Below are 27,489 nucleotides of genomic sequence, written 5' to 3' on the forward strand. Positions count from 1 at the left end.
CTAAGCCCAGAGACTTGATGCATAATTGATGTATTGTTCTTTCCATTTTAGAAAGATCAAGGTAGGGTTATTATTTTCTCAAGTGGAATCCTAATGGAATTCACAGTATTATATGTATTGTGCTCTTAAGCATTACTAGAATGTCATTAGTAAAGTAGGAATACGTAAAAGAAACTGACAAAAAGGATTGATTGAAATAAGGCTTGCTATTTTGTTGTTTAACCCTTTTGGTTTCTTTCTAAGTAAGGTGATCTTAGTATACCAGTGACTGTTTAGCCTTTTTTTTTTTTTTTTTTTTTGAGACAGGGTCTCATTATGTAGTTCAGGCTGGCCTCGAACAAGTGGCAGTCCTCCTGCTCAGCCTCCCAAGTGCTAGTGTCAGGCCATAATGCCCGACAGACTGTTCAGTCTATTTTGTGCTTGTATCTTCTGTCCCTTTAGCCCTCGGGGAGGTGTGGCATTGGTTTTTCATGATCTGTAATGCCTGAAGCCCACACTTTAGTGTTAAAAGAGATTTATGGGCTAGGTGTGGTGGCGCTCAGGAGGCTGAGGCAGGAGGATTGCTGCAAGTTCAAGACCAGCCTGGGCTACATAGTGAGTTCAAGGCCTGTCTGAACTACATAGTGAGACCCTATCTCAAAAGAAAAGAAAAACCAGAGATTTATGGGCTTGGAGCATCGAGGAGAATCTGTCTTGAGCCCCTCTGCCTTAGAAACTCAGGGTGATGGGTTCATTTAGAGCTAGCTCGTCAAGTTTTAGGAGGTCACATTGTGATAAACTCACAAGTTGATGAGTTCTAAATCAGTATGCCAGTTGGTTAATTTGCTCTAGGATAGGTTTTTTTTTTCTTTTTGTGGTTCTCAAGGGCTCTGAAAACTGATTTAGTGATCCCTGAAGTGGGTTGGTGATGACAGAACCAGAGCCGATAGAGAAAGTGTCCAGAAGGAGCTTTCATTTATTTAATGAACATTGGTACTTTCTTGTCTTGTTTTACCACAGCCCTTCTTAGTTAATTTTTTTAATCTGGTACAAAATTTGAATTGTGAAGGCGTAAAATGAAAAATTATATTTTCTACCACTTGTTCTTCTCAAAGGTAACCACTGGTACAGTTTCTCTCCCCAAATTATGTATGTGCTAGGTCACTTGGACTTCAAAAATTGTTCCCCGGATGAGGTTGGGCCATGCCCCATACTGTTTTCACTTCCTGTGTGTCCTGCATCCCTTTTGTACCAGCATAGTCAGCCCTGTCCATTATGTGTGATGAATGTATAGGACGCATCATCATGCATGCTTTCTTTAGTAATTCTGTTAAGGGATATTTCAATTATTTTTAGTTTGTGTTTCCATATAGTCTTCAATGAAAGTCCCTCTATACATATATCTTGGTAGTTTGTGAGTTTTATTAATAGAATAAATTTTTAGTAGTGGAAATGTTAAGTGAAAGAATATGTGTATTTTCAGTTTTGTTAGATAATGCCTAATATCCCTCAGAAGTTGAACTGTTTGCTACTCTCATCAACAGCTAGTATAAGGATACAGTTGTCTCTCGGTCTCTATTGGGGATTGGTTCCAGAACCCCCCACGGGTAGCCAGCATCCATGAATGCTCAAGTCTCATATAGAGTGATTTTTTTTCTTTTTCAGTACCAGGGATCAAACTCAGGACCTTGTGCTTGCCAGGCAGGCACAGTGCCAGTGAGCTATATACCCTGCTCATAAAGGGAAGTATTTGCAAAAACCTTTGAACATCCTCTTGTATACTTTACATAATCTCTAGATTACTTGTAATACCTAATAACAAATAAATGCTGTGTTAATAGGTGTTATACTATATTATTTAGGGAAAAACAAAATAAAAAGTCTGTAAGTGTTCAGTATAGACACAGCTTTGGGTTTTTTTTCTTCTTCTGAGTATTTTTGATCTGCATTTGGTTGAATCCATGAATGTGGAGTACATGGATTTGAAAGGCCAAATACCTATTTCCCTACATCCTTGTCAAACATGGATATATCCAGTCTTTTTGCCAGTTTTTGCCAATCTAAATATCTCACTGCTTTAATTTACATAAATTTTGAGTGAGATTGAACATCTTTGAGAGTCTGATCATTTCCTTTGTAGCTATCTAGTTAATTTCTTCTCTTAAATACATCATACAGATGACTGCTCTTCCTCTGTAGCTCCCTCACATACTACATTGGGGTTACATGGTTTTTAAAAGCTCTGGAATTCTATTCCCTGTCTGATAATACCACGTAAGAAGGTAACAAATGGATATTCAGTTCAATATGTGTGGCTATCTCCCAAATGACCTAAGTTAGGTGCTTATTTATTGTGAAGTAATTCTAACTAGTGTCTCTAAAAATGACTTATTACCGCCTGCCTCGCAAGTGCAAGGTCCTGAGTTCCATCCCTGGTACCAAAAAAAAAGACTTTTTAAAGCTGTATCTCTTACCTTCAAATTCTAAAGAGGCATAGTACAGCCCCAGTAAATATCTTGAAGCATGCTGCAGGAATTCTTTACTGCCTCAGCCTTCGGGGTTAGAGTTTTTTTTGTATATAGTAGATACTTAATGTTTATAAGGCTTGTAATTATACTTGATAAAACAAACAGAAAAAAAGAAAATTCTTTGTGGAAATAAAGTCTTTTCTTTTTCTATTTCTTTTTTCCCCTCTACATTAAAATGGAAATGTTTCTTTTTCTTTGTGATACTAACAAGATTATTTGCTTTGCAGCGAAGGTTAGTGACCTTGTGGCAACTGCCTATAAGACAATAAAATCAAAGCTGCCTCTGACATTGAGAAGCATGTCGCTGTACCTATCCAATAAAGATACAGAGTTCATTTTATTTAAACCTGTTAGGGTGAGTAGCACAATAATTTATTTGAATGTTGCCCAGTGTGTTCCAATGTTCTTTTCTCACCTACCAGTTTTCTTTTCCTACAGGCATTTAAAAATGTTTGTATTCTATTCTAGTGAAGTTGATTAATAATCACCATGATTCTTTAAAGGCTTTCAGAGCCTTTATCTATCTGAGTATATCTTTTCCTTCCCCATACCCTCCCTTCATCTTATGTTTTTAACATTAACTAACATTAACTTTAAAATTAGAAATGAGTAAACAAAAAAATCAGATGCTCACATTGCATATGGCTCAGCCCTTAAGAGAGCAGCATTTCCGGAATTACGCTCCATTTTGCTAGTGAGTAGTAGAAATAAATGGCTGGTAACAGCCACTGAGGGATTAAGTGTCAAAGCAAATTTAAGACTCACATCTTCTAGTTCTGTGTTGAGCTCACATCTTTACCCAAGGTGATTTTTAAAGCGCATTTTATGTGTCTTGGAACTTTATTATCTTTTGTGTAAGAAATGGGTGAAGATTACTATTCTCTGACAGGGCAGTTTTCTAGAGTTTAGTTTTTGCAGGAAATATTATTTGGTAAGTCTTCATCAGTTTGTGCTAGCATAGGTTTAAATCATGTCTTCGGGAATCTCATGAAAGATACATTTCCTCCACTTGTTTTTGTACAAACCACAATGACTTAATATTCTTAGTGCTTCAGGTTTAAGATGTATATGTTTCTTGTGGCTTATCTGATATGACATTCTCTTCTTTTTTCTAAGAATAACATTCAGCAAGTCTTCCAGAAGTTCCACACTCTGTTAAAGGAAGAGTTCAGCCCCGAAGACATCCAGATCATTGCTTGTCCTTCCATGGAACAGGTAACCCCCATACTGAAGGTCCTGGGGACTTGATCCCTCCTGGGTTATTTAACTTGAGTAGATAATGTGTTGGAGGAAACTTGGCTTTAGTTTTAATTTTAAAAACTACATTGTTTATCCTGATGAGCAAGAATTCACACTTTGAATTGCTTTTGAGGGACAGTTTTAGTTTTCAGTTGCATTTTAATCCTTTCTGAAAATGAAAACTGCTGTGTTTAAAATAATGACCTGTTTGTGAAAGACTCAAATACTGGCATTCATTTAGCTTGGTGAATCATTTTGACTGAAATATGCACATTTCAAATGAAAAAGAGTGGAGGTTATTTTAGAAATTAGAATAGATGCTAGAAGTGTTTTTTATTTCTAAATTTAAAAACTGAATATGGAGCCAAATTGTGTTAGCTGTCATTCATTCAATTCAGTCAGCAAATTGTAGAGTATCCATTATATATTAAGAGTAGTTGGTACTTTGGAGAATAGTTTATTTCTGGTTTTAAGTTTGGTGTAATTTAGGCATTTAGTATATGATAAGGACTGGAGAACTGCAGATAGAGAGGTAAGGTTGGTGAAACCCTAACTGAAGTGAGTAGAGGCTGTGGAGAAGGGAGCTGGGAAAGTTTTGTTATATAAAAAAGAGAAATCTGGAAGGTGAAATGGGATCTTTAAAAAAATTGAGATGTAATTCACTTACCATAAAAGTCACCCTTTTAAAGTGTAGAGTTTAGTGGTTTTTAATATATTCACAAAATTGTATAACCATCAAACATTTTGATTCCAGAATATTTTCATTACTCTTATAAGAAACCCCTTAGGTTCAGTGGTTCTCCTGCCTGCCTCTCAATCACAAGGTCCCGAGTTCAATCCCTGGTACCAAAAAAAAGAAAGAAAGAAAAAAGAAACCCCTTAGCTGTTAGCAGATTTTCTATTCCTCCTTTTCCTACCAGTTGTCTCTGTATTTGGTTAGTCTGGATATTTCATTAAGTGAAATCATACAACATATAACCTTTCATAACTAGCTTCTTTCATCTAGTGTATTTTCAAGGCTCAACCATGTTGCAGCCAAAATTTCATTCTTTTTTATGGCTGTATATGTGTCTTTGTATGGATAGATGGGGATCATATTTTTAAAAAATATCCCTGTAGTTGTAGGATTGTACAGTCAAAACTTTTTATAAGTCATTTGAAGTGACTGTTTTCTGGGTGGTTATGCCACCAACTTGCTATAGAATTAGGCTTGTTTTCAATGTTTCAAGATTTAATTTTGCTTTGTAGTTACGTAAAGTATTTCTGTGGCTTTTAAGTTAGAATTACAGAGCAAGGTAAATTTGCCGAAGTCTTTCTTTTCCTTTCCAGTTCCCTCCAGCCTTTTCCCTCTATCCCCTATAGATAACTATTATTCACCCCGTTATCCTTCTGTTGCTTTTTTTTCAGTGATTGGAAACACATGTTTGTATGTTTGTGGGAAGCTCCAATGAGCAGGGAAATGTCATGAGTGGCGAATGTGAGATGGAATCCCAGGAACAGTTAGGTGGACCCTTTGGTGGTCTGCCATGAGTGAGGAGAAGTCTGATTGTGTGGGCACAGAAGTGGAAAGGCAGTGGATGTGGGAGCTCCTAGGAGTCCTAATCTCAATGAAGTAAGAAGCAAGATTATTGCCAAGACTGAGGGGGGGTATGAGTGTGAGAGGTTGAAGGAGGAAGGTTCCATTGAGTTTAGTGGTTATTAGTCCAAATGAGATCATTCAACTTAGTTGTCTAGGTTTTTTCCCTATGGTCATAGTCAGTTGCATGAATGTAGATGTGGCGTGAATCGTAAGATCCAATTGTGTTAGACTGTTTTCCATTACTATTACAAATACTCAAGATAATCAACTTATAAAAAGAAAAGGTTTATTTTGGCTCACAGTTTTGGGGTTTTGGTTGATGGTCAATTGATTCTGTTGCTTGTGGGCTTACAGCAAGGCAGCACATCACAATGGAAGTGTGTGGTGCAGTGAAGCAGCTCACCTCATGGGCAGGAAGTAAAACATAGGAAGAGAAAGGGATGTGAGTCCCCTGCCCCCTTCAAGGGTGTGTCCCCAGTGAGCTGAAGACCTCCCTCTAGGTGCCACCTCTTAGAAAGTTTCCACCCCCTCTCAGCAGGACGGGGTGGGAAGCAAGCCTTAAACACATGGGCCTTGGTACAACACTGCAGATCCAAACTATAGCACCAGTGTGTAGTAGTATAAATTTATTCTTTTAAACTTACAGAAAAGGTACAAAAATGGTATAAGAGCTCCCATATCTATCCTTTTATGCAGTTTACAATTTACCTCTCTGCTCTGTCATCTTACTTTCTCCCCTCCTACTCTTTAGGTCATTTGAGAGTAAGTTGGGAAACACTGTGCTCCTTTACTCCTGAATACAACAGAGTGAATTTCCTAAGAAAAGGAAATTCTCTTATACTACTCCCACTTCTGTATAGTTTTCAAAGCTTAAAATGTAACATTGATGCTGTGGTCTGATCCACAATTCGTACTACAAATTTACCAGTGTTCTAACAATGTCCTTTTCAGATATTGTCCCTGAGTCCCAGGTCAGGATCAGATCATACACTACTCTCAGGGGTTACATCTCTAGTTTCTTTGAAGCTGGAGCAGTTCCACAGCCTTCCTTGAGCTCAGTCGTCTCAGTTTGAAGTTTCTTTGCTCATGATTAGACTGAGGTTTTGTATTGCTAGCAGAAAAAGCATAGGGTTGATTTTATATCCTTCCCCTTGCAACACATATTTATACAAGAGATGAGGGTTGACATTTCTTGGTCACCAAAGCAGTGGTACTGTGTAGGCTTCCCAGCCAGGTCCATTTACCTATAGCTTTCCACAGCCTGGATGATCCATGTGTGTCAGGCAAACTGCCCTTCCCTTCCTGTCCCCATGGTGACCTACCTCTGAGGTCTTGGGCCTCCATTACAGAGTGGGCAAAGCATTCTTGCATCTGTCAGAGTTAACATGTAAACTAAAATTCACCTATCATGCCTGTTCTTGTGCATTTAAAAAATCATTTGCAGAATTTGGCTTATACACAAATTTACCCAAAACATACTCTACACAGAAAAAGGTGCCACTGATTCTGTTGATATCTTCTGTCATATGTGTTTGTATATTGTTTTGCCATTAAAACTTTAAATGACTTGAGGGCCTGGATTTGGTGATAGAAAGTAGCTCCTTTTAGGGCCTGTAGATGTCCAGTGCCCAGCAGCTGTACAAACGGTCGTTTCTCATTTTGCCTCTGAGGCTCTGGGCACCTCTTCAGGAGGGCAGCGTTCTGCAGCAGAGCTAACACAGCCTATGCTTTGCTTTTCAGGTAAACCTCCTGCTATCTGTTCCTAAATAAGCAGGCTGGTCAGGAAGTGTGAATGGGCTGAGAGATCTTGCACCCTGCAGGACTCTGAAGACTCCTTCGTGGGACTGTCCCCAAGACCCACATGAGCGTGCTTCTCAGTGCTGATGACAGAAGGAAGCATAAGCAAAATGTTAAAAAGATCGGTGTTTCCCTTTTGAAAACATCAGAATGCCAAAGATGAATGGATGTGTAGTGATCTTCATTTAAACGGTCACAAGAAGTATAAGTTTTTGAGAGGTAGCCATGAGGAGCTTGAAGTGAAATGCTTCTTCACAAAAGTTGTGCAATAAAAATAGGTTATAATGAATAGTGCTAATAACTTTATGGAAATACAGCTGATGAGAAAGCTGCTGAAGGTAAGGTTTGCTAATACGTGAAACATGACACTTTTAACCACTGAGCATTCCACAGTGACTATTGTTTTACTTCCACAAACCTTATTTCTTTTGAGATAAAGCCTCACTATATAGTTCAGGCTGGCCTTGAACTCACTATGTAGCCCGGGATGTCCTTGAACTTCTGGTGATCCTCCTGCCTCAGAAACCTTATTTCTATATTTAATGTAAAATTTCTCCTGTCATTTGATGTTTGATTGGGAGTGGCTTGGTTGCTTCCGAGAATGCATTGTACTTTCTTGAGGATTCAGGTGTTACCTTCCTGTCTTTGATGTGAGGCAGTTAAAAATGTGAGGGCCTTGTGGACAGCTCCAGGATCTGTACTCCTTGAATTGCTGTGGTGTAGAGCATTCAAAGCAGGGAGCTGCAGCCTCTTGCTGTAGGCAGGTATGGTTCTTCCATGCAGATCTTTATGGTACAGTCGTCAGTGGGGTGAGTGGGAATTACCAATTAAGGTGTCTTTAAGCTTGTGAATAAAGGAGAGAAGGAAACCTGATGAATACCAGGTCTCCTGAATGAAGCTTAGTTGTGGACCTTCTGCGAACAGCCTTTGGTTGCACCTGCTATTTGAAAAGCAAACACTTTTGCATGTGTTATACGTATCTAGCAGCCTATGCTGGGCTGTACTGTGCTGTGCACCAGCCTAGTGGGTCTCCAGCCCTGTTAATAGCAGAACATGTTTTGCCAGTACACTCAGGGCCACAAACACTGCCCACATCTTAGAAACACCGCACCCCATCAGGGATCGCACATGAGGCACAACAGCGAGTATCCTACAGATTCTTTCCTCTTTAAATTTGAAACTAGATTGATTGTGCCTCTGATGTTGTAGTAATAAACGTAGTGTGGTTCTTGTTTCAAAAAAATTCCTTAAGCCCTGGTGTGGAGGCGGGACACTGCCAAGGGTGCTGGAGTGGCTAGTGACCCTTTGGTGCAGGCGGTGCCGCTGTGCCAATGCTGCTCTCGTGCATGGTGCCACTCTTCACAAGGTGCAGTTGGTTCCATCCTGGTGTTTGTTGTCGGTAACCGGTCACTTGTTTTTTAATCACCTTTATTTTGGTGCCAGATGTTGCTTGATGGAGCTTGTTACTCTATGTTTTGGGAAGGTAAGCGGGTCCATATTTTTTCTTTGCCTTGAAATGAATGAACTAGGAAGATTGTATTTACTTCTGCTTACTGTTTTAAGTACATGTTTAATGAGATAAACTATAAAATACCTGGTTTTGTGTATTATGTGTACATTTGGTTTTAAAATAGCCTTTCCAAAGAAATGAGGGCATGATTATTGTACAGTACTGTGACTGATATAGTTGGATGTACAGAGCAGAATGTGTTCTTCAGGATAAAAATATTTAACGGCACTTTTTCTTGTATTTTGATCTTTTGTTTCTAAAATACTCCAACACCTTACAAAGTGCTAGGTAGGTGATAGTGACCCACCTGGTTGCTAAATGAATATTTGTTTAAATCTATACAGTTTCAAGTGTTTACTTATACAAAGAGTGTACATATTTTCAAATAATTTAAAATGCTTTATATTATTTGGCTAGAAACTTTTTAATAAATCAGTTTTTAAAAAATAAAGATTTTTGCTTTCTATTTTCTTGTATCTGGTATATGTTTGGATTCTTTCAAAATTTTTTTAATTGAAGTTTTTATTGAGAGAACAGTGGATCCACAAGCAGTTGTAAAAACTAATACAGAGGGCCGGGGATTTAGCTCAGTGGTTCCGGCACCTGCCTCGCAAGCGCAAGGTCCCGAGTTCAATCCCTGGTAAAAAAAAAAACAAAAAACTAATACAGAGATCTGTGTGTCCTTTGCTTAGTTTCCCTCAGTGGTAACATCTTGAAGACTGTAATGAGTATAATAATCAGGATATAGACGTTGATAGACTCCACACCAGTCTTCCTCACCTTTTCCACCTTTTATATACACTGCATAAATTCCTTTGGCAAGGTAATTATTGTGAAAAGACATTTTTGGGACATCTTAATATTTCATTACCTAAAAATTTTTTTTAGTCAACTTTCCTTTAACTGTAATAAATACTTGAGGTAAATTGACTCATAAAGAGGAAAGGTTTATTTAGGCTCACAGTTTGGGGGCTTCCCCTTCATGACTGTTGGACCCCATTGTGCCTGGGCCTGTGCAGTGAGGCAGTGCATCATGGTGGGCAGTGTGTGGTGAAGCAACGAAGAGGAAGAGGAGTGGGCTGGGGTGCCAGCGATCTCTTCAAGAGCATACACCACTGATGAGAAGACTGCCCACCAACCCCCCCCCCCCGAAGTTTCCTCCGCCTGTCAGTAGCACCATGGACCTCTGGGGAGACATTCCATATTCAAACTTGTATTGAAGTTTTTCTTTTATGGCAAAATTGCAAATTTCCTGAGTACTGTCAGCACAGATAACTGTATTGAAGTATAGTAATATTGTAGTAATAGTAAAACAATCTGGGTGCAGGCCTGTAAGCCCAGCTACTCAGAAGACTGAGGCAGGAGGATCACAAATTCAAGGCCAACATGGGCAGCTTCTCAAAATCCTGTCTCAAATTTTAAAAGGGCTGGGAATGTAGCTCAGAGGTAGAGAGTGCTTTTCTAGTGTTCACGAGGCCCCAGGGTTCAGTACCCAGTACTGCAAAAACAACAAAAACCTGTTTTTTCTCCCCTGGTTTAACAAGCTCATATCTTTAAATTCATTTCTGTTACCTTATTAGTAAGGTAGGATAGTCAACCTTAGTTCTCATTGAGGGGTTATCAGTTAAACCTGGAGACGCTGATGAGCGATCTCAAAAAGGAGGGACTTTACTGCTTCCTCTCTGGAGTACTACTGTGGTTCTTTTGTAGATTGTCTATCTTCAGTCTCTTGGCGTGGACTCCAATGAAAAGGAATTGGCTGCTGAAAACCTTGTACAGTGATACTCATTTACATAGCAGGACATGGCACATTCCTATAGGGAACTGGGAAAGGGAAGGTTATTAGAACCTCTGCAGCAAGTCCTAGTCTCCTGTGAGCCACAGCACAAGGCAAATTTATTAGACAGAAAATATAGAAAAATGAGACTTGGAGAAGAAGCTGAGCTTTGGGCCTGATCAATGCTGCTCGGCAGCAAAGATGAAAGACACCCCCCCCCCCCCGCCGCCCCCCGCCGGAACTTGTCACATCTTTATTTGGTTCAGCAGATGACTCAAAGGGCAGGGTTTGGTACATCGAGCATAACACTATGTAACAGGCTCAGAGGGCACCTCCCCAGGACGTCTTCAGCTAGTTTAATCTTGCCCTGGAGCATCACAGCATCGCTGGATCATTGAGGTTTTTTAGCTGTGACCAGAGGCAATGATGGAGTTATGTTTCCATGTGCCATAGCTGGCCTGCAGCAGGAAAACTAGGCCCTAATCATGATTTAATTGTGAAATGAATTTTCCCCAAAATCATGTGGAATTCCTCTCGACACACTCCTGTAATCCTGGCACTGTGGGAGGCTAATGCAGGAGGATTCCAAGTTTGAGTCAAGTCTGCACAATTTAGCAAGACTCTTATCTCAAAATAAAAAATAAAAAGGGCTGGGGATGTAGCCCATTACACAGGTTCAGTCCCCTGTACTGCCAAAAAAAAAGTCATCCAATAAATAGATATTTTCTTTTTAAGTAAACAAGTTTTTAAAAATATTTTCCAGTTGTACAAACATGCTTACTGTTAGACATTTCTGTAGTTTTTTATTTTTAATATAAAATCATAAATGAGCCCTCAAAATTGTTACTACTGTTTGGGATATAACTTTCAGATTTTTTTATATGTATTCTAAAATTTTCTTACAAGATTGGGCTCTTTTACACATTTTAAATCAAGTAGATTTTAAGTGTCGGTCTGTATAAACACACTTTTGCTGAACTATTTCAAAGTTATGAATTCATCATAACATTTTTCCCTAAATACTTTAGTGCCCTTCTCCATTGAATAAGAATATTCTTTTTACATAATCCTAATGCCATAATCACACCTAGAAAATAAACTCAGTATCTGATAGGTAGTTCATATTTCAATTTCCTCACTTATCCCCCTCCCATCAACTCTTTTTTTGGTACTTGGGATCTACTCGGGACCTTGTACTTGCAAAACTGGTGGCAGAACCACTGAGCTAAATCCCTGGCCCTCCCATCAGCTCTTAAGTCCAGGTTCACACATTTTACTTGGTTGTTACATTTCTCTAGTCACTTTTAATTTTGATCAATCCTCTTATGGTTTTTGTTTGCTTGTTTTTATGACATTGACTTTTTGTTTTTAAAGTTTGTATTTCATTTTACTTTTTTTCTTTTTTTTTTTTAGTTCTTTTATTGGTACATTTTAGGTATACAGTTCGTGTACATTTTTCATTGGGTGTTTGTACCTGTACGTGATATATCTTGGTTCTTATTTTTTTCTCCATTACCTGTATGCCCTTCACCCCCTCCACCCTTCCCTATTTACATAGATTTCATTTCCATTTTTTTTTTCTTTTCTCATAGTTTTTCCTTTCTCTCTTTTCCTTTCCCCTTCCCCTCCCTTCACTCCTTCGGCTTTGGACCTTTTTCCTATTTCAAATTATCAATTATTCATTTTAATCATTTTAAGCCTTGTTTACACTATCAGTTTCTCACACTAGAGAAACTATTCTGTATTTACACATGTGTGTCCTATTTATTTCACTTAAGAGTATGGCCTCGGTATGCATCCATTTAACTATAAATGACTCTAGTTTTTCGTTCTTTATGTCTGAGTAGTACTCCATTTTATTAAAAAAACACATTTTCTTTTTTTTTCAAGATAAATTCCAAAGTTTTTTTTGCAGCAAATGCCACAGAAAATGGATCAAAATGATACATGAACAAGTTTTAAGAAAAGTTTCCCATACATTGACATTGGTATCCATTCAGTTGATCAAAAAATAGAAAGTCTCTATCAATTTCTCTTTATGAAGCTTTAATAGTAACAAATCCCAGAATTATGGTTTTAGCCACCACTAAAAATTAAGCATACTGTAATCTTACTTCCCAAATAGATGGCTCACCAAAGTCTGACATTTAAAAATTAACACTTAGAGTGGGTTGTTTGATTTAGGCAAAAATTATATTAAAATATCCTGTCTCAAGTACAATAAAAAAAACAAACGGTTTGCATTAACTAAGAGAAGCTCAAGATGTGTCCAATTTAATGGCTAAAGTATGCATGAACAAAATACTCTCCACACTATGTCACTAGTGGAAAACCTAGATATTTAAAAGATTTTGGGTGTCACTATATTATTTATGTACAACCAACTTTAGTTAGTGAAGAACCTAGAAAGCTACAGACTATCCTTTTATAAAATCTGAGGTCCTAATTATAAGAGCCCAAACAACAGTTTAGTATCATTTAGCAAGTGGGGAATTTCCTCCCTCCAAAAAAGTTAATTTGGAAAAATATGGTTAAGTTTAAAAAGTTGCAGTGTGTAAACAGCAGTTCCATGGGATGTGAAAAGATTATAGTTACTTTCATTAAAAAACAGCACATTTCAGAAAAATGGGTTGAAGCCTGTACAGAAAGCTATTTAACACTGATAAAAATAAAATACTTTGGAATTATGCACAAGTGTGGAAGCTACATTTTAAATTTTCATTGTGGTAAAAAACCACATTTTCTTTATCCAGTTTCCAGTTGATGGGCACTTGGGCTCCTTCCAAGCTTTAGCTATTGCAAACTGTGCCGCTATGAACATGGGTGCACATATATCACTGTGGTATGATTCTTTTAATTCTTTTGGGAAGATACCCAGCAGGGGAAAAGCTTGGTCAAATGGGACCTCTAGTCCTAGTTCTTTGAGGTATCTCCATACTGACTTCCACAGTGGTTGCACCAGTCTGTACTCCCACCAACAATGGAGAAGGGTTCCTTTCTCCCCACACCCCCCGCCAGCATTTGTTATTTGTTGACTTCTTGCTAGCAGTCCTTCTTTCTGGGGTGAGGTGGAATCTCAGTGTTGTTTTCATCTGAATCTCTCAAATGGCGAGTGATGTTGAACATTTTTTCATATATTTGTTTGCTGCTTCTACTTCTTTGTCTGAGAAATGTCTGTTCATTTCAGATGCCCATTTTTGAATTGGGTCTTTGAATTTGGGGGGTCTGATTTTTTTTCAATTCTTCATATATTCTAGAGAATAGTCCTTTGTCTGAGGTACAGCTGCTAAAAATTTTTTCCCATATTGTAGGCTGGCTGTTAGCTCTGTTGGTGGTTAATTTTGCAGTGTAGAAGCTTTTCAATAAGATGAGATCCCAGTTGTTGATTCTTTCTGCTAGTTCCCGTGATGCTGAGGTTTTGTTCATGAAGTCTTTTCCTATGCCAATGTCTTCAGGAGTTCTACCTAACTTATCTTCTAGCAAGTTTAGTGTTTCTGTCTTAATATTTAGATCTTTAATCCACTTCAATCTTAGTTTAGTGCATGGTGATAGGTATGGGTCTAGTTTTAATCTTTGGCAGGTTGAAATCCAGTTTTTCCAACACCATTTATTAAATAGGCTATCTTTCCTCCAATGAGGGTGGTTGGCTCCTTTGTCAAAGATGAGGTGGCTGAGCATGTCTGGAGTTGTTTCTGCATCTTCTAATCTATTCCACTGATCCTCAGGTCTGTTCCTTTGCCAGTACCATGCTGATTTTATCACAGAAGCTTTGTCGTATAGTTTCAAGTTGGGGATTGTGATACCCCTAGCCATGTCTCTGTTGCTTACAATTGCTTTAGCTATTCTAGGTCTCTTCTGGTTCCAAATGAATTTTTGGATTGTTTTCTGTAGTTCTGTGAAATATATTGTTGAAATTTCAATTGGCATTGCATTGAATCTATATAGTAGTTTTGGAAGTATAGCCATTTTCACTATATTGGTTCTTCCTACCCAGGAGCAAGGGATGTCTTTCCATTTTCTTGCATCCTCTTCGATCTCTTTTTTCAGAGTGCTGTAGTTTTCAGTATAGAGGTCGTTTGCTTCCTTTGTTAGATTGATTCCTAGATATTTCATTTTTTTGAATGTTATTGTAAAAGGAATTGTTTCCCTAATTTCTCTCTCAGAGAGTCTGTTATTTGTTTACAAGAAGGCTATTGTTTTTTGACTGTTGACCTTGTATCCAGCTACTCTACTGAATCTGTCAATTAAGTCTAGAAGTCTTTTGGTGGAGTTTTTTGGGTCTTCTATGTAAAGTATCATATTGTCAGCAAATAATGACAGTTTAACTTCTGTTCCTATCTTTATTCCTTTTATTTCTTTCTCTTTTCTAATTGCTGTAGCTAATGTTTCCAGAACTATATTGAACAGGAGTGGTGATAGTGGGCATCCTTGTCTTGTTCCTGATTTTAGCGTGAAAGTTTTCAGGTTTTGATCATTTAGTATGATGTTGGCTGTTGGTTTTTCATAGATAACCTTAATCAGGTTAAGATAAAGACCTTCCATTCCAATTTTCTGTAGGGTTTTTATCATGAATGGGTGCTGGATTTTGTGGAATGCTTTTTCTGCATCTATTGAGATGATCATGTGGTTTTTGTCCTTGACTCTGTTAATATGGTGTATTACATTTATTGATTTAGAAATGTTGAACCATCCTTGCATCCCTGGGATAAATCCAACTTGGTCAGGGTGTATGATCTTCTTGATGACCCTCTGTATTCTGTTTGCCAGTATGTTGTTGAGGATTTTTGCATCTATGTTCATTAGTGAGATTGGCCTATAGTTCTCTTTTTGGGTTGTGTCTTTCCCTGGTTTTGGAATCAAAGTAACACATGTTTCCAGGAATGAATTTGGAAGTATTGCTTCCCTTTCAATTTCCTTGATGAGTATAAAGAGTAATGGCATTAGTTCTTCTTTAAATGTCTTGTAAAATTCAGCAGTGAAGCCATCAGGACCTGGGCTTTTCTTTGTTGGTAAATATTTTATTACATTTTCAATTTCACTCATTGTAATTGGGGTGTTTAGAATTTCTATATCTTCTTCATTTAACTTTGGCAATTCGTATGTATCTAGGAATCTGCCCATTTCTTCTGTGTTTTCCATTTTATTGGAGTAGAGGTTCTCGAAGTAGGTATTGATGATCTTCTGGATTTCTGTTGGATCTGTTGTGACTTCACCTTTTTCATTCTTAATTGCATGTATTTGTGCCTTTTCTTTCCTTTTTTTGATAAGGTTGGCTAAAGGTTTATTGATTTTGTTTATTCTTTCAAAAAACCAACTGTTTGAATCATTGATTTTTTTGTATTGTTCTCTTAGCCTCCATTGCATTGATTTCTGCCCTGATCTTTATAATTTCCTCTCTTCTGCGAGCTTTGGATTCGTTATGCTCTTCTTTTTCTAGGAGCTTGAGGTTCTGCATTCGGTTATTTATCTGAGTTTTCTCTGTTTTCCTAATATGGGCATTCACTGCTATGAATTTCCCGCATAGAACTGCTTTCATTGTGTCCTGCAGATTCCTGTATGTTGTACTGGCATTTTCATTTACTTGTAGAAACTGTTTAATTTCTTCTTTAATTACTTCTGTGACCCATTGGTTGTTCAAGAGGGTGTTATTCAGTTTCCATATGTTTGTTGGGGTTTTGCGGTTTCTTATGTTACTGATCTCCCAATTTTATTGCACTATGGTCTGATAATATACAAGGGGTAACTTCTATTCTTTTACATTTACTTAGACATGTCCTATGAGCTAGCATGTGGTCTATTCTGAAGAATGACCCGTGTGCAGCCAAAAAGAATGTGTATTCTGATTTTGTGGGGTGGAACGCTCTGTAAACATCTATTAAGTCCATTTGTTCAATAGCTTGGTTCAGTTCTTGAATTTCCTTGTTAACTTTTTGTCTAGATGATCTGTCTATATGTGATAGTGGGGTATTGAGGTCCCCCACTACAATTGTGTTAGTGTTTATTTGGTTTTTCATGTCTATTAATATTTTTTTTGTATAGTTGGGGGCATTTGTATTTGGTACATATATATTTAGTATTGTCATCTCTTCCTCTTGGATTGTTCCCTTCAAAGGATGTAGTGACCATCTTTGTCTCTCTTAATTAGTTTTGATTTGAAATCTACTTTGTCTGCAAATAAGATTGCTACCCCTACTTTCTTCTGGGTTCCTGTGGCGTGGAGAACTGTTTTCCATCCTTTTACTTTCCGTCTGTGAGTTTCTTTTTGAGTTAGGTGTGTTTCTTGTATACAGCATATTGTTGCATTTTCCTTTTTAATGCATTCTGCCAGTCTATTTCTTTTGATTGGTGAATTGAGGCCATTAACATTGAGGGTTATAATTGATAGATATTTATTTATCCTTGTCATGATGTTTTACTTTTGTTGGCTCTTTTATTTCTTATTTTTTCCCCCTTTCCCTTTAGTGTCTTACCTTGCCTGGTGGCTTCCCCATTTTTCTTTCTTTTAAGAGACTAGCTATCTTAATACAATGAATCCTACGTGGATGTTCCTGAGTTTCCCTATTAGTAAATTCAGAATATCCTAAAGTTGCAGGATATACATTCTTTCAAATACATGGAACATTTACCAAGATAGACACGCACAAAACTAAAGTCCCCAAAATCATCTTTAGTGGTATCTCAGCAAGTAGGGATCTCTTCCCACCCTCTCCCCCAGCAGGGGACATGTGACAATGTCTGAAGACATTTAGATTTTTTAAATGTGTGCGTGCCTGTGTGCATGAGTGTGTGTACTATTGGCTTCTAGTGGGTAGAGAACTAGAGATTCTGCTAAACACCCTACAATGCCAGGACAGCTCTCACAACAAAATGATTGAGCCCACGATGTCAGCAGTGCCAGAGTTGCAAAACTCTCCTATCTTCAAGAGCAAAATGGCATCCCTGCAACCCTCAGCACTTGACAACTAGCAGGCCTGGTTGTCCTGTTGTCCTCATACATTACACCTGATCCATTTTGCTTGATGGTTTTTGCCAAGCCAGCTTGGGAGCTCCATGGCAAAGGAACTTTCTGTGTCTCCAGTAACCTATAAGAACAACCCCAGGAAGCATTTGTTGCTCCGGAAGCATTTGTTGAACAACTTGCTCAAGTCATGCAGCCTTCCCCACCCTATCCCATTACCATCATTCTGCTGTTCTTCCAGGTATGGTAACTCTGATTCCTTCCTGCCTCTGTTTCCAGTGTGACTACACTGGGTTGAGGCTCTCGTTTTCAAAGTTCCTTGCTGGGAATATTGAAATGTCTTTACTACAAGAGCCCCCCCCCCCTCCCCCCGGCAAGAATACAAAGTCTTGAATCCTAATGGCACACAGAGACTCAGTTGGCCCCTTCTGCTTACTTGTTATCAGGATCCTTGAATACAGGCAACAGAAGGCATCACTAACTTGAGCAGGAAAGAACTTTAATAGAAGTATGGAAGAGGACTTGGTCATCCCTTGGGGAAGGATCAGAGACTGGAGAACAAGGGGGAACGACAGCAGGAAGCCTCACAGGTGCAGGTTTGTCTTTTTCCAAGGCGTTGGTATAGATTTGCCTGCATGGGTGTCATAGGGCCTGGACCAGATGTTGCTTTCATCTGGGCCATGCCTCCAGTGGGGCGAGTGTTGTATCTAGCTGGCTCTCTATGCTACCTGGCTCTCTATGCTACCTGGCTCTCTATGCTACCGAGTGCTGAGCAAGGGAGGAGGGTCATCTCAGCTGCAAGTTCACTCTGCCCGACCTTGAGATTCTGGAGCTGGACCTGGAGATGGTTTTCCTTCACCAGCTGGGGCAGTGTTAAGCTTTGTAGGATACTGGGGTACACTGTAAAGCATAGGGAAGGGGTCTCTGGCTCTGCTGTCTTTCTTTATATGCTGGTTACTGAGCAGAGGCAGGATGGTGTCACCACTCGCTCTCCAGTGAGTTCTTCCCCATCCCAGAAAGAAGTAGAAGCAAAAGAAAGAAGAGGGGATGGGAGGGCAGAGGGGAAGAGGGAGTTGTGCCCTGTGTTTGCTCCTGTTTTATTTGTTAAGAGTTCTCTTTTACCCCTGTATTAACTTGTTAATAATGTATTACATTTTCTTTCTATTTAGTGGTGGGCCTTCTGACAGGACCTTGACTCATGCAACCATTTTTAGTTTCTATAGTTTTATTGCTGCCTGTTAAATTCTCACAAGATAGATTCCCTTCCATAAAGGGAGAAGCGGGTGGGGGAGGCGGTTTGCTGGACAGCCAAAAAAAAGATACTTGTCCAACAAACTCAAAATACCATATCCTTACATCTGTCTCCTAGTTGTCTGGCTCTCAGTATGTCTGCACCTGCCGTTGCCTCTCACTGGACCTCCTAGCATGCCCTGTCCTCTTCATTCTGCAGCTCAGTTCAGAAAGGTTTCTGTGACTCGGCCCTCACCCCCAGGTTCTCCCTTTGCTTCCATTCTACTGTGTCCTCCATAAAACTGCAGTTTCATTCCTTCTCTGTTTCCCACTCTGTAAGCGCCTCCCACTTCCATATACCCATCCCACCCTTACCACCAAGTATAGACAGTCTGTTGGTCTCCTCAGCACAGGGTGGGTGCTTGATGTCTGTTGGATGTCCTAATTAAATACCAAAGAAACACCATTTTGGAAGGCATGGGAAGCAGCCTCACTTACCTTGGGGCAGTTACTGATGAATTACCCTTTATGTAATCCTTGAACCTGCAGTTTAGTATCAATACATAGTCAAATCTAGTTTATTTGCATTTCTAGGAGAAGTGCCCTTTTTTTTCAGGTCAATGAAGATAAAATCCTCAAGGAGGATTTGTCCTTTTGGAAATGTGAGTACCTGTGAGGGGCCAGGGGTATGAATCAGAGGTTGTTAGGAGGGGAATTGTGTCCCCACCAAAGTTCATAGATGGAAGCCCTAACCCAGCTACCACACCAGTGAGTGACCTTATTTGGAAAGAGTTGTTGCAAATGTAATTAAGATGAGGTGACACTGGGGAGAAGCAGGGGAATCCAGGAGTGGAGCCATTTCCCCCCTGCACTCAGGACTGGCACTTCTGTCCAGGTCCCAAGTCAGGAGGCTCCGCTGGCTCCCTGGAGACTGAGACAAGAGCTATGCAGAGGGAGCAGCAGCTCGGGGTCAGCGATAAGCTTCCACAGCTCCCTGGGGTGGCAGGGTGGGTGGGGCTCTGCACCAAGTGGAATATTGGCAGCAGCATTTGGGGTGGGCTTGAGCCTGGGCTGGGGAGTCATATTAAACCCATGTTGTCACCCTTGGTAGACAGGTAGGTTGGGACACTAGTCTTCACAGCCACTAACTAGTATGGGATCTTGAGTGAGGCATTTAACTTCTTTGCTCAAGAAAATGCTACCCATATCACAGAGCCAGGTGAGGCCTAACTTCATAGCGTTTAGTCCAGGTTTGTCATTTGGTTGGTTCATGGCAGTGAGTACCATAATGAGAAAGCTGAGTGGACTGTTTCTGGAAACCAAGGGAACTGCAGACAGGTGCCTTAGTTAAGACATACACATCTGATAAACACTTCCTTGGAGCTGCTCTGGTGTAAAGGGAGGGACTGAGCTAATTGGAATGACACTCACCTAGTGGTTTCTAATGGTGAGACACTGTTCTAGGGATGAGGCATGCATGAACTTATTCAGTGCTCCTAGGCCCATTTTACAGATGTGGAAATGGTGGCATAAAGCTACTTACCCAAGAGCAGGTAGTCAACAAGGGGCAGAGCTGGACACTCTGTGTCCTGAGTCAAGACAGTTACTGAAGGCTGCAATAGAACTAATGAAGAACAGTGACCAGTAGGAGGAGGTGTTGCCATGTATTGCTTATTGAAGTAACAATGTGCTTCTGAAGCTGTCAGGTTGGGGCTAACCACTGAATTGTCTCTGTGCCCAGCCACAGATTTTGTCAGCCCTGAAAAAGTTACTTCTCCCCAAACGAGGAGCTGTGACAGGTCCCAAACTGTAAATCAACTCTCCAATGACATAAACAGGTGTTGGGGCTTTCCATGAAGCTCCTGGGGATTCGCTGTTCCCAAGGCATTCAGTGGATGCTGAATAAAGCCTGGGACAATTTGATGACTGCCCTAAAGTCAGACTTGAGATGTGGAAATGGAGGCATACTGGCACGGACACTTGTTCACTTGCAACCTTGTGGTGGCCTCAATGAACTTTTCCAAATCAGGGATGGTCAGGAAATTCAGGATCCTACTCATTTTTCCCAGAAGGATCTGGATCTTCCGAGCTGTTAGGCCAGGTTCTATCTCCAGGACTGCTCCCTTTTTCATGTTGCTCAGCACCTCTGGGTTTATAAACTGTGGGATTTATAGAAGGCCAAGTGAGGACCAATGGAATGCTGCCTGGATGCTCCTCCGCCTACCCAAGGAATGGTGCCCTGTGGCCATAACCAATCTTCCCTGGAACCTCCGCCCCCAAGGGCAGACCCATTTCCCCAGCCCTGCTGCCAGCAGCCTTTCTGCTGCTTCCCCAGACTCCGGCCAGTGCCTGTGGCTATGTCCACATGGTGATGTGGACTTAGGCCACACATGAGAGACCCTACACCAGAGAGGTACTAGCTCTTTCTCTGGTATGGACTGGCTTCAAAGGCTGCACTGTCCCAAGGGCAACGAGCTTCTTGCCCATGGGTCCTTGGCCTCAGGGCTGGGTCAAGGAACAGTCAGGGCTGAGAGACCTCACAGTGTCCACTGATGAGCCCCACTTCCACTTTGGGTTCCCTGGGAGTATTTTGGGTTTTGTTGGGACGAGGCTTTGCCCCACTGAGGTGCCCTCAATTCACCCTCTGTCTTGGTTTGTGGCCAGTAGAAGGCTGATAAAAAGTCTGCTGGAGGGGACATGATAAAGAATAATACCAACATACCTTATTTCTGTGAGGTCTCCAGCTGATGAAATGCCGTCACACAAAGTGTCTTTCTTAAGCCATACAACAATCTATCCCTTTTACAGAAGACATCACCCAGGAAATGCAGAGGTGGGTGTGGAGGGCGTGGTCTTCCCAGGGCCCCCTAGCTGCCTAGCCTGGGCTGATCTGGTCACATCTCCCTCAATGGGTGCAGCTCCCCTCAGGGACCCCAGGCCTGTTAGGACTCCTGATCTCGGTCAGGGCAGCCTTTTCTGGACACTGCCTCCCTTTCCTGGCCCTCGACCCCCGGGGAAACCCACTGCTATTTACAGACCAGAGCTCCAGGCAGGCCCTCATGCCCTCTCCAGACTCAATTGCTCCCTCTTAAGCTTGTTTCTGCTGTGGCAGGAGTGTGAATGGTGACTCAGCCAGGTTCAGCTGCTTGGGAAAACCTGGATGGGCAAGGATGTTGGGACATCACCATTCAGCCTGCAAAATGGTGGCTATGCCAGAAAGGGAACCCAGGATACTAGCTGGCCAGGGCTGGTTGGAATTTCCCTGGAGTTAGCATTCAAAGTTCCATGTCCTGGGAAACCCTTGGTCCTGAGCAAATGGGCAGCTGGTCATCCTAACCGTACCACATTTCCTCCTCTACTTGCAAATCATATTCACACAGCTTTATTTTGCCAGGGTTGGCTGTTGGCAGCTTCCTCCTCCATCTGCCTCATCTGCCAAGAGACATGTCTACCTGTCTCTGCTTAGGTTGGGCTTGCAGAGGTCTGATTGCCTTTCTGGTGGGGCCTGTGAATGGAGCCTTCCAAATGCAATAGGAAAGGGGAATTAGAGCAAGAGTGGGGTTGTGTTCAGGTCTCACTGGGGGACTTCTTTAGTCCTCTCCTTGCCTCTGGTCCCCAGGGAGGGGCTCGAGAGCCCACCTTCCCCTAGGACAGTGTTACCTCCAGGAGTCCAGGCTCACTGTTAATATTGGGTTGAATTATCCCCACTACCCCAGGATGATACATCCAAGTCCTAAGCTGCTGTACCCGTATGTATGACCTTATTTGATAATAGGGTCTTTTCCTAAGTATCCCAGGTAATTAAGGATTCAGGATGAGATCATCCTAGGTTAGGGTGGGCTCTAAATCCAATGACTGGTGCCCTCATAAGAGAGAGGAGGAGGAGATTCGGCACACAGAAGAGGTGGGTGATGAGGGTGGAGGCGGAGATTGGAGCGATACGGCCACAAGCCAAGCAATGCATGGGGTGACCAGCAGCTGGGAGAGGCCATGAAGGGTCCTCCATGAGGGCCTTTGGAGGATGGTGGCCCCATTTACACTTTGATATCCCATATTTAATACCCAGAACTGTGAGAGGATAAGCTTCTGCTTCTGAAGCCTCCTGACTTGTGTAATTTGTTATGGTGGCCCCTAGGAAACGAATGCACGGAGGCTACTTTCCTGCTGGAACTCAGCAGAGCACATCAGACCTCCAGGTGATTATTTGTTTTGGGATGAGTGTCTAGGGAGGAGATAAGAGCGGTCTTCCCCAGGTGTCGGGCCCTGCCTTCCCATGACCAGGCTGCTGTGATTGTGAAGTGAGGTGGTGCAAGCTGACATCTTTGTTTTCCCGCCTGGCTCATAACGAGCTGAGGATGTCAGCTCTTGCAGCGCTCAATCTCATGGTGCTGGCAGGTGATGTAAAGGCATGTGGTGTTACGCATCAGGTAAAGGAAGGTGGCCTTGCACGAGTCACAGCCTGTGTGTAGATGGGCATCCCACCCAGCAGAAGACCTTACCTTGTATTTAGTGCCCAGGTTTAAACAAACCCGCTTCTGTTCATGGAAGAAGCAGAAGGTGATCTGATCTTGGCTCCTTATTTGTACCTGGATGTACTGGTTGATTTTCAAGGAGATACACTTGATAGGGGGCGCATGGACATGGATGCTCAGATCCCACCAGTTCCAGACCTTCTGGTGCCCGCCTTTGGGGAGGTGGTGGCCCAGGCTGCTGCTGAGGCTCAACCTAGACCGGGAGGTCATGTCAGGCAGCTGGATTCTGAGCCCTGTGGCAGAGCAGGGCCCCTGTCCCCTGCTGTGGTTCATTTGGGCTTCACTCCTGGACTCTTCTGTCCCTGGATCACATGCAGTCTTCCTCACCTCATGCTGTCATCACGCTGGTCTCCTGCCCAAGTGCATGGCTGGCATCTGCCTATCCTTTAGGTCTCAGCTTCAATACCCTTCTCAGAGGGGCCCTGATGACGGTCCATGCCCCTCCCCCATTAGTCTCCCTGATATGTGTATCTGTGCATGTATTTAATGGGACATTATTGGCTAATTCAGTGTTTTCAGTGTCATAGATCAAAACTGCCATAAAGATGAGTTCCTGGAGCAGAGCCTGTGGCAATCCTGCTGCTCAGGCCTGTGCCGGCATCCTCATGCATAAGGTGCCAAGTGAGATTGGGTGGGTGGATTTCTCCTCAGCCATCCCTCATTTCTAGGGGCTTGCCTGCCTTTTGAGCCATCCTTTCTCGGCCTTTCAAACCCCTTATATTTATTCACCACTGGGCCCTAGTCTGTCCCACCTCGCTCCTCTTAACCTACCCAAGAAGCTGTATGTACAGTGTTGAATTGCAAACCTGGACTCTGGAGCCAGATTCTCAGTTCAAAGCCTAGCACTGCCATTAGCAAACTGTGTGACCTTAGACCAGTAACTTCACCTCTTTATGTTTCAGTTTCCACAACTGTCAAACGCAAGTAATAGTACTTTCCTCATAGGATTGTATGGGGATTACATGCCCATACTTAGCAGCAACTCAGTAAACATTAGAATTTCCTTAGTATCTGGGTCAGAGGACAAAGAGAGGAATCTTATGTGAGCCTGCAAGGAGCAGATCCCAACTAGCTTTTTAGTCCTTGAAGTGGCTCCCGATAGAGTTCTTGCATGAGGTTAAAGGTCTGTCCCTGCCTGGGTACATGGCTCTTGGCTAAAGGTGCCAGAGAGATGAGGTCTAGAACATGAAAGAGTGTCAGGATCTGGAGGCTGTGCCTATGGGAGTGAAGACCCTATGCTGTGGGGAGGAGACCCTGCACACCAGAGCCCCGGAGTTTAGGTGGGTCTGGGTCCCCTCACTGTATCCTGGTGGGAGTCTGGTCTGGTCTGAGGCTCTTTGGGCTGGGTTTTAGTTTTCACAAACCCAGCAAACAACAATCATGCCATTCCTGAGGAAATGAAAATAAAAAAATTATCCAAGAAGTATTCATTCTCAATCCTCCCCAGTGCCTGCAACACCATGCGAGGTTCATTTCTGGTGCCCAGCTGCAGAGAAGGAAGAAGTTCCTGGTAGTTAGGGTGAATGTCCTGGGTGACCAGCTCTGTGTTTCCAAATGACTTAGAAATCTTTTCCACAAAATCTCCTAGTGACCATGGGAACACAGGCTGCTGAGGAATTCCCTCAGTTCCAGGCCCAGCTGTCCCTGGGGAAGAAACCAGCTGGGGAGTGTGGGACCCATTCAGGGAGAAGTTTCTGGGAATGCATTGTTTGTCTCACTCTGAGGCCTGTGCAGATAAGCTCGTGCCTGCTGAGGAGACTTGTGTTCTGTCCAGTACCGAGAAGGAAGGGCAAGAAAAATGAGTGATATCTCTGAGGGGCAGATGGGAGCAAGAAAGGAGAGGCAGAGGCAGCAAGGCTAGAGCCTGAGCCGTGGTGGCCTGCGGCCCCTGGGATGGGACAGTGAACAAGCCACTTGCCAAGATTGTGAGGCCCACCCCAGCCTGACCGACTAGCTTGGAAGACTGAGAAGCCACTGGTACTAAGCCTGCCTATTTTCTCCTCTGGGGAGGAGCTCAGGTTTGGAAGGGGAAGCCACCAACATTTCTCCTATTCTTGACCATGCATGAACATGGTTTCTGAAAATCTTCCAAGCACATATAGGTTGCAGGGCCCAAGGAAAACAACGGAGACGAGAAATTGGGGATCTCTGAAACCAGGCTGCTTTGGGGAAGAGGGACTTTAAGCCACTAGTAGGTGCTGTCTCCAGGACCGGATGCCTGGGCCATCCTTCACAAGTAGAGGCTTTTCCAGAGCCCCAGCAACAATCTTGGGGTATCAGCTCACTTGCCTGCCCATTCCTAATGCCTGGGGAGGCTGGAGGGCTGCTCCCAGTGAATTTTAATGAGGGGATCTGGTGACTTCCCACCCTTTGAGTGCTTGCCTTTATCTTATAGCCCCAGTGGGCGCCGTAGCCTTGGGAGACAGGGCACTGCACGGCATTAGAGACATGGTGGACCTGGAACACGTTTATAGCAGGCTCTGCCTGGTCCTACCAAGCCAGAATCTTGAGTTCTGGTCAACTCTAACACCAGCTCTGAGGAGCACCCATCCCCTTGGCTTCTGTTGGGCCTAAATCCCTGGGATTTAGAGGTAAGTTGTTCTATCTCTTATATACTTTATTATTATTATTATTATTATTTTTTTTGGTACCAGGGATTGAACTCAGGTCCTTGTGCTTGCGCAGACTTTATTATTTTTTTTGAACTGGGTATCAAACTTGGGACCTTGTGCTTGTGAGGTAGGCAGTGGAACCACTGAGCTAAATCCCCAGCAATGTTTTTTTTTAAGGCTGAATCAAAATGTCATAAAATTTCTTTCCTATGATTTTCTGTATGACTCAGGTTAAGTGATTTATCCTTTGAGCTCAAGTTTCTTTATCAATGCAATGAAAACGCTTAGATTTCTTGAAATTTTCTACTGGAACATTGCCAGATATATTAAAGATAATAAACTGAATTTTTTGCCCCACTCCCACTTTCCCTACCAGGATGAGATTTTTTAGGAAGCATTTTCCCACACAAACAGACCTCAAAGGAGAGCACATACTCTCAGAACTAAAAACTCAACTAGGAAATGGTGTTTAAAATACCTAGGAGTGGAGAAAATATTCTTAAAAGCCAAGGCTTGTAGGGCAATGGTAATTTTTTAGGATTAAAAAAATTAAGTTTGGTTGTGACGATCAAGAAGAAAATATAAGTTGATCCAAATAGTATGCGACTCCTATGCCATGACCACTTTAGAAAGAAAGCAGAAAGGGAAGTCCTGAATAGAGACACCTAGCTCACCTCAGAGTTGGAGAAACTGTTTGACGGGACCAATTACTTTGTGTTGGTAAGATGAAGTTTTCTACCATCACCAGAGCTGGGAACTTAGGAATGATGCTTGATTATAATGAAATATTTAGAAGTTGCCTTTTGGACTGTGGCTAATGTACATCATACATGTGTCTCCAAAGCCCTCACCAACCCTGCCTCGAGACCCCTGGGTTTTCTGGGTAATTCTTGAAAAGTTTGACTCTGGAGAGGTGCTGAGGAGATGCAGCCAGTAGGCTGTGATCACTGAGCACTCATTTGCTCCTCTGCCCACAGGGAGGCCATGGTGCCATGAGATCTTGTGCCTTCTCTAAAGGAAAGGCCTGTCCTATTAGTCTCTCATGGTGCCCTTTCTCTGGTTTCCAGCATGTGCGAATTGAGAGACAAGGGAGGGAGGAAGGGTAGTGCAGACCAGGGGTCAAACTTTCACCACACCACTCCTCCATGGGCAGGGGTACTGGGGGCTCAAGCTTACCAGATATCTCCATTTTCATCATAGAAGGTGGCATGGCCAGGGTTGTTGATGAGGCCCCGAACCCTCATTTTTGCATCATCTTCCAGAATGATGTATGTGAACTTTTTAACACCTGTGCCGCAGATGAGCAGAGCCAGGTTTCCGGATGGATAGCTGGGAGAGGGTTAAGGCACAGGAAGTCCCTTGGGACCTACCCAGTGAAAAAGGCAGAGGACATCGTCCTCTGTCCAATCCCACACCCCAGCCCCAAGTCACAGACTTATATTGTGTCCTTCTGTTCCAGTGGATACTATATCTGGCCTGTCCCATTAGGAAAGAGAATTTGGAAGATGTTCTCATTGGAGTAGAGAATTAATTTTCCATCACCTCGATGTACCTGGGAAGAAAAGACAAACTTATAAAAAGCTCACAGATGCCGGCCACCTACTGCGGAGTGTGGCCTAGTCACCACAGCACTGGGACCACATGATGTCACATCGATGATCCCACCCAACTTGCTGGGGAACACTGTTTACCTATCTATATGAGGAGGAGGCTGAGAAGGAAACTGGAGGAGGGATGCGCTGTAGTCC

General features: G+C 42.1%; 2 protein-coding genes across 4 annotated transcripts in view; one reads left to right on the forward strand and one right to left on the reverse strand.

Annotated features, from left to right (window-relative positions):
- Nucleotides 1-9,098, forward strand: part of Cog3 (component of oligomeric golgi complex 3) — a 56,906-nt gene extending 47,808 nt beyond the window's left edge. For 2 of the 3 annotated variants that reach the window (XM_004844212.3, XM_087197326.1), the window contains 3 exons: nt 2,735-2,862; nt 3,624-3,722; nt 7,066-9,098. In XM_004844212.3, coding sequence (XP_004844269.1) covers nt 2,735-2,862; nt 3,624-3,722; nt 7,066-7,095 — 257 coding nt within the window. In that variant the 3' untranslated portion in view covers nt 7,096-9,098. Of the gene's footprint in view, nt 1-1,644; nt 2,695-2,734; nt 2,863-3,623; nt 3,723-7,065 lie in introns of those variants that run through there. The other variant, XM_087197327.1, reaches the window with a different exon arrangement.
- Nucleotides 9,099-20,242: 11,144 nt separating this feature from the next.
- Nucleotides 20,243-27,489, reverse strand: part of LOC101701936 (glutamate-rich protein 6B) — a 41,629-nt gene continuing 34,382 nt past the window's right edge. Inside the window, 4 exon segments of the mRNA XM_087197385.1 lie at nt 20,243-20,756; nt 23,097-23,322; nt 26,918-27,070; nt 27,208-27,293. Of these exon segments, the coding sequence (XP_087053511.1) occupies nt 20,535-20,756; nt 23,097-23,322; nt 26,918-27,070; nt 27,208-27,293 (687 nt within the window). The 3' untranslated portion in view covers nt 20,243-20,534.

Source organism: Heterocephalus glaber, unplaced genomic scaffold (genome assembly GCF_053883595.1).
Source record: "Heterocephalus glaber isolate CG9 unplaced genomic scaffold, H.glaber_assembly_v1.0 deba00001666, whole genome shotgun sequence".
NCBI classification, from domain to species: Eukaryota; Metazoa; Chordata; class Mammalia; order Rodentia; family Bathyergidae; genus Heterocephalus; species Heterocephalus glaber.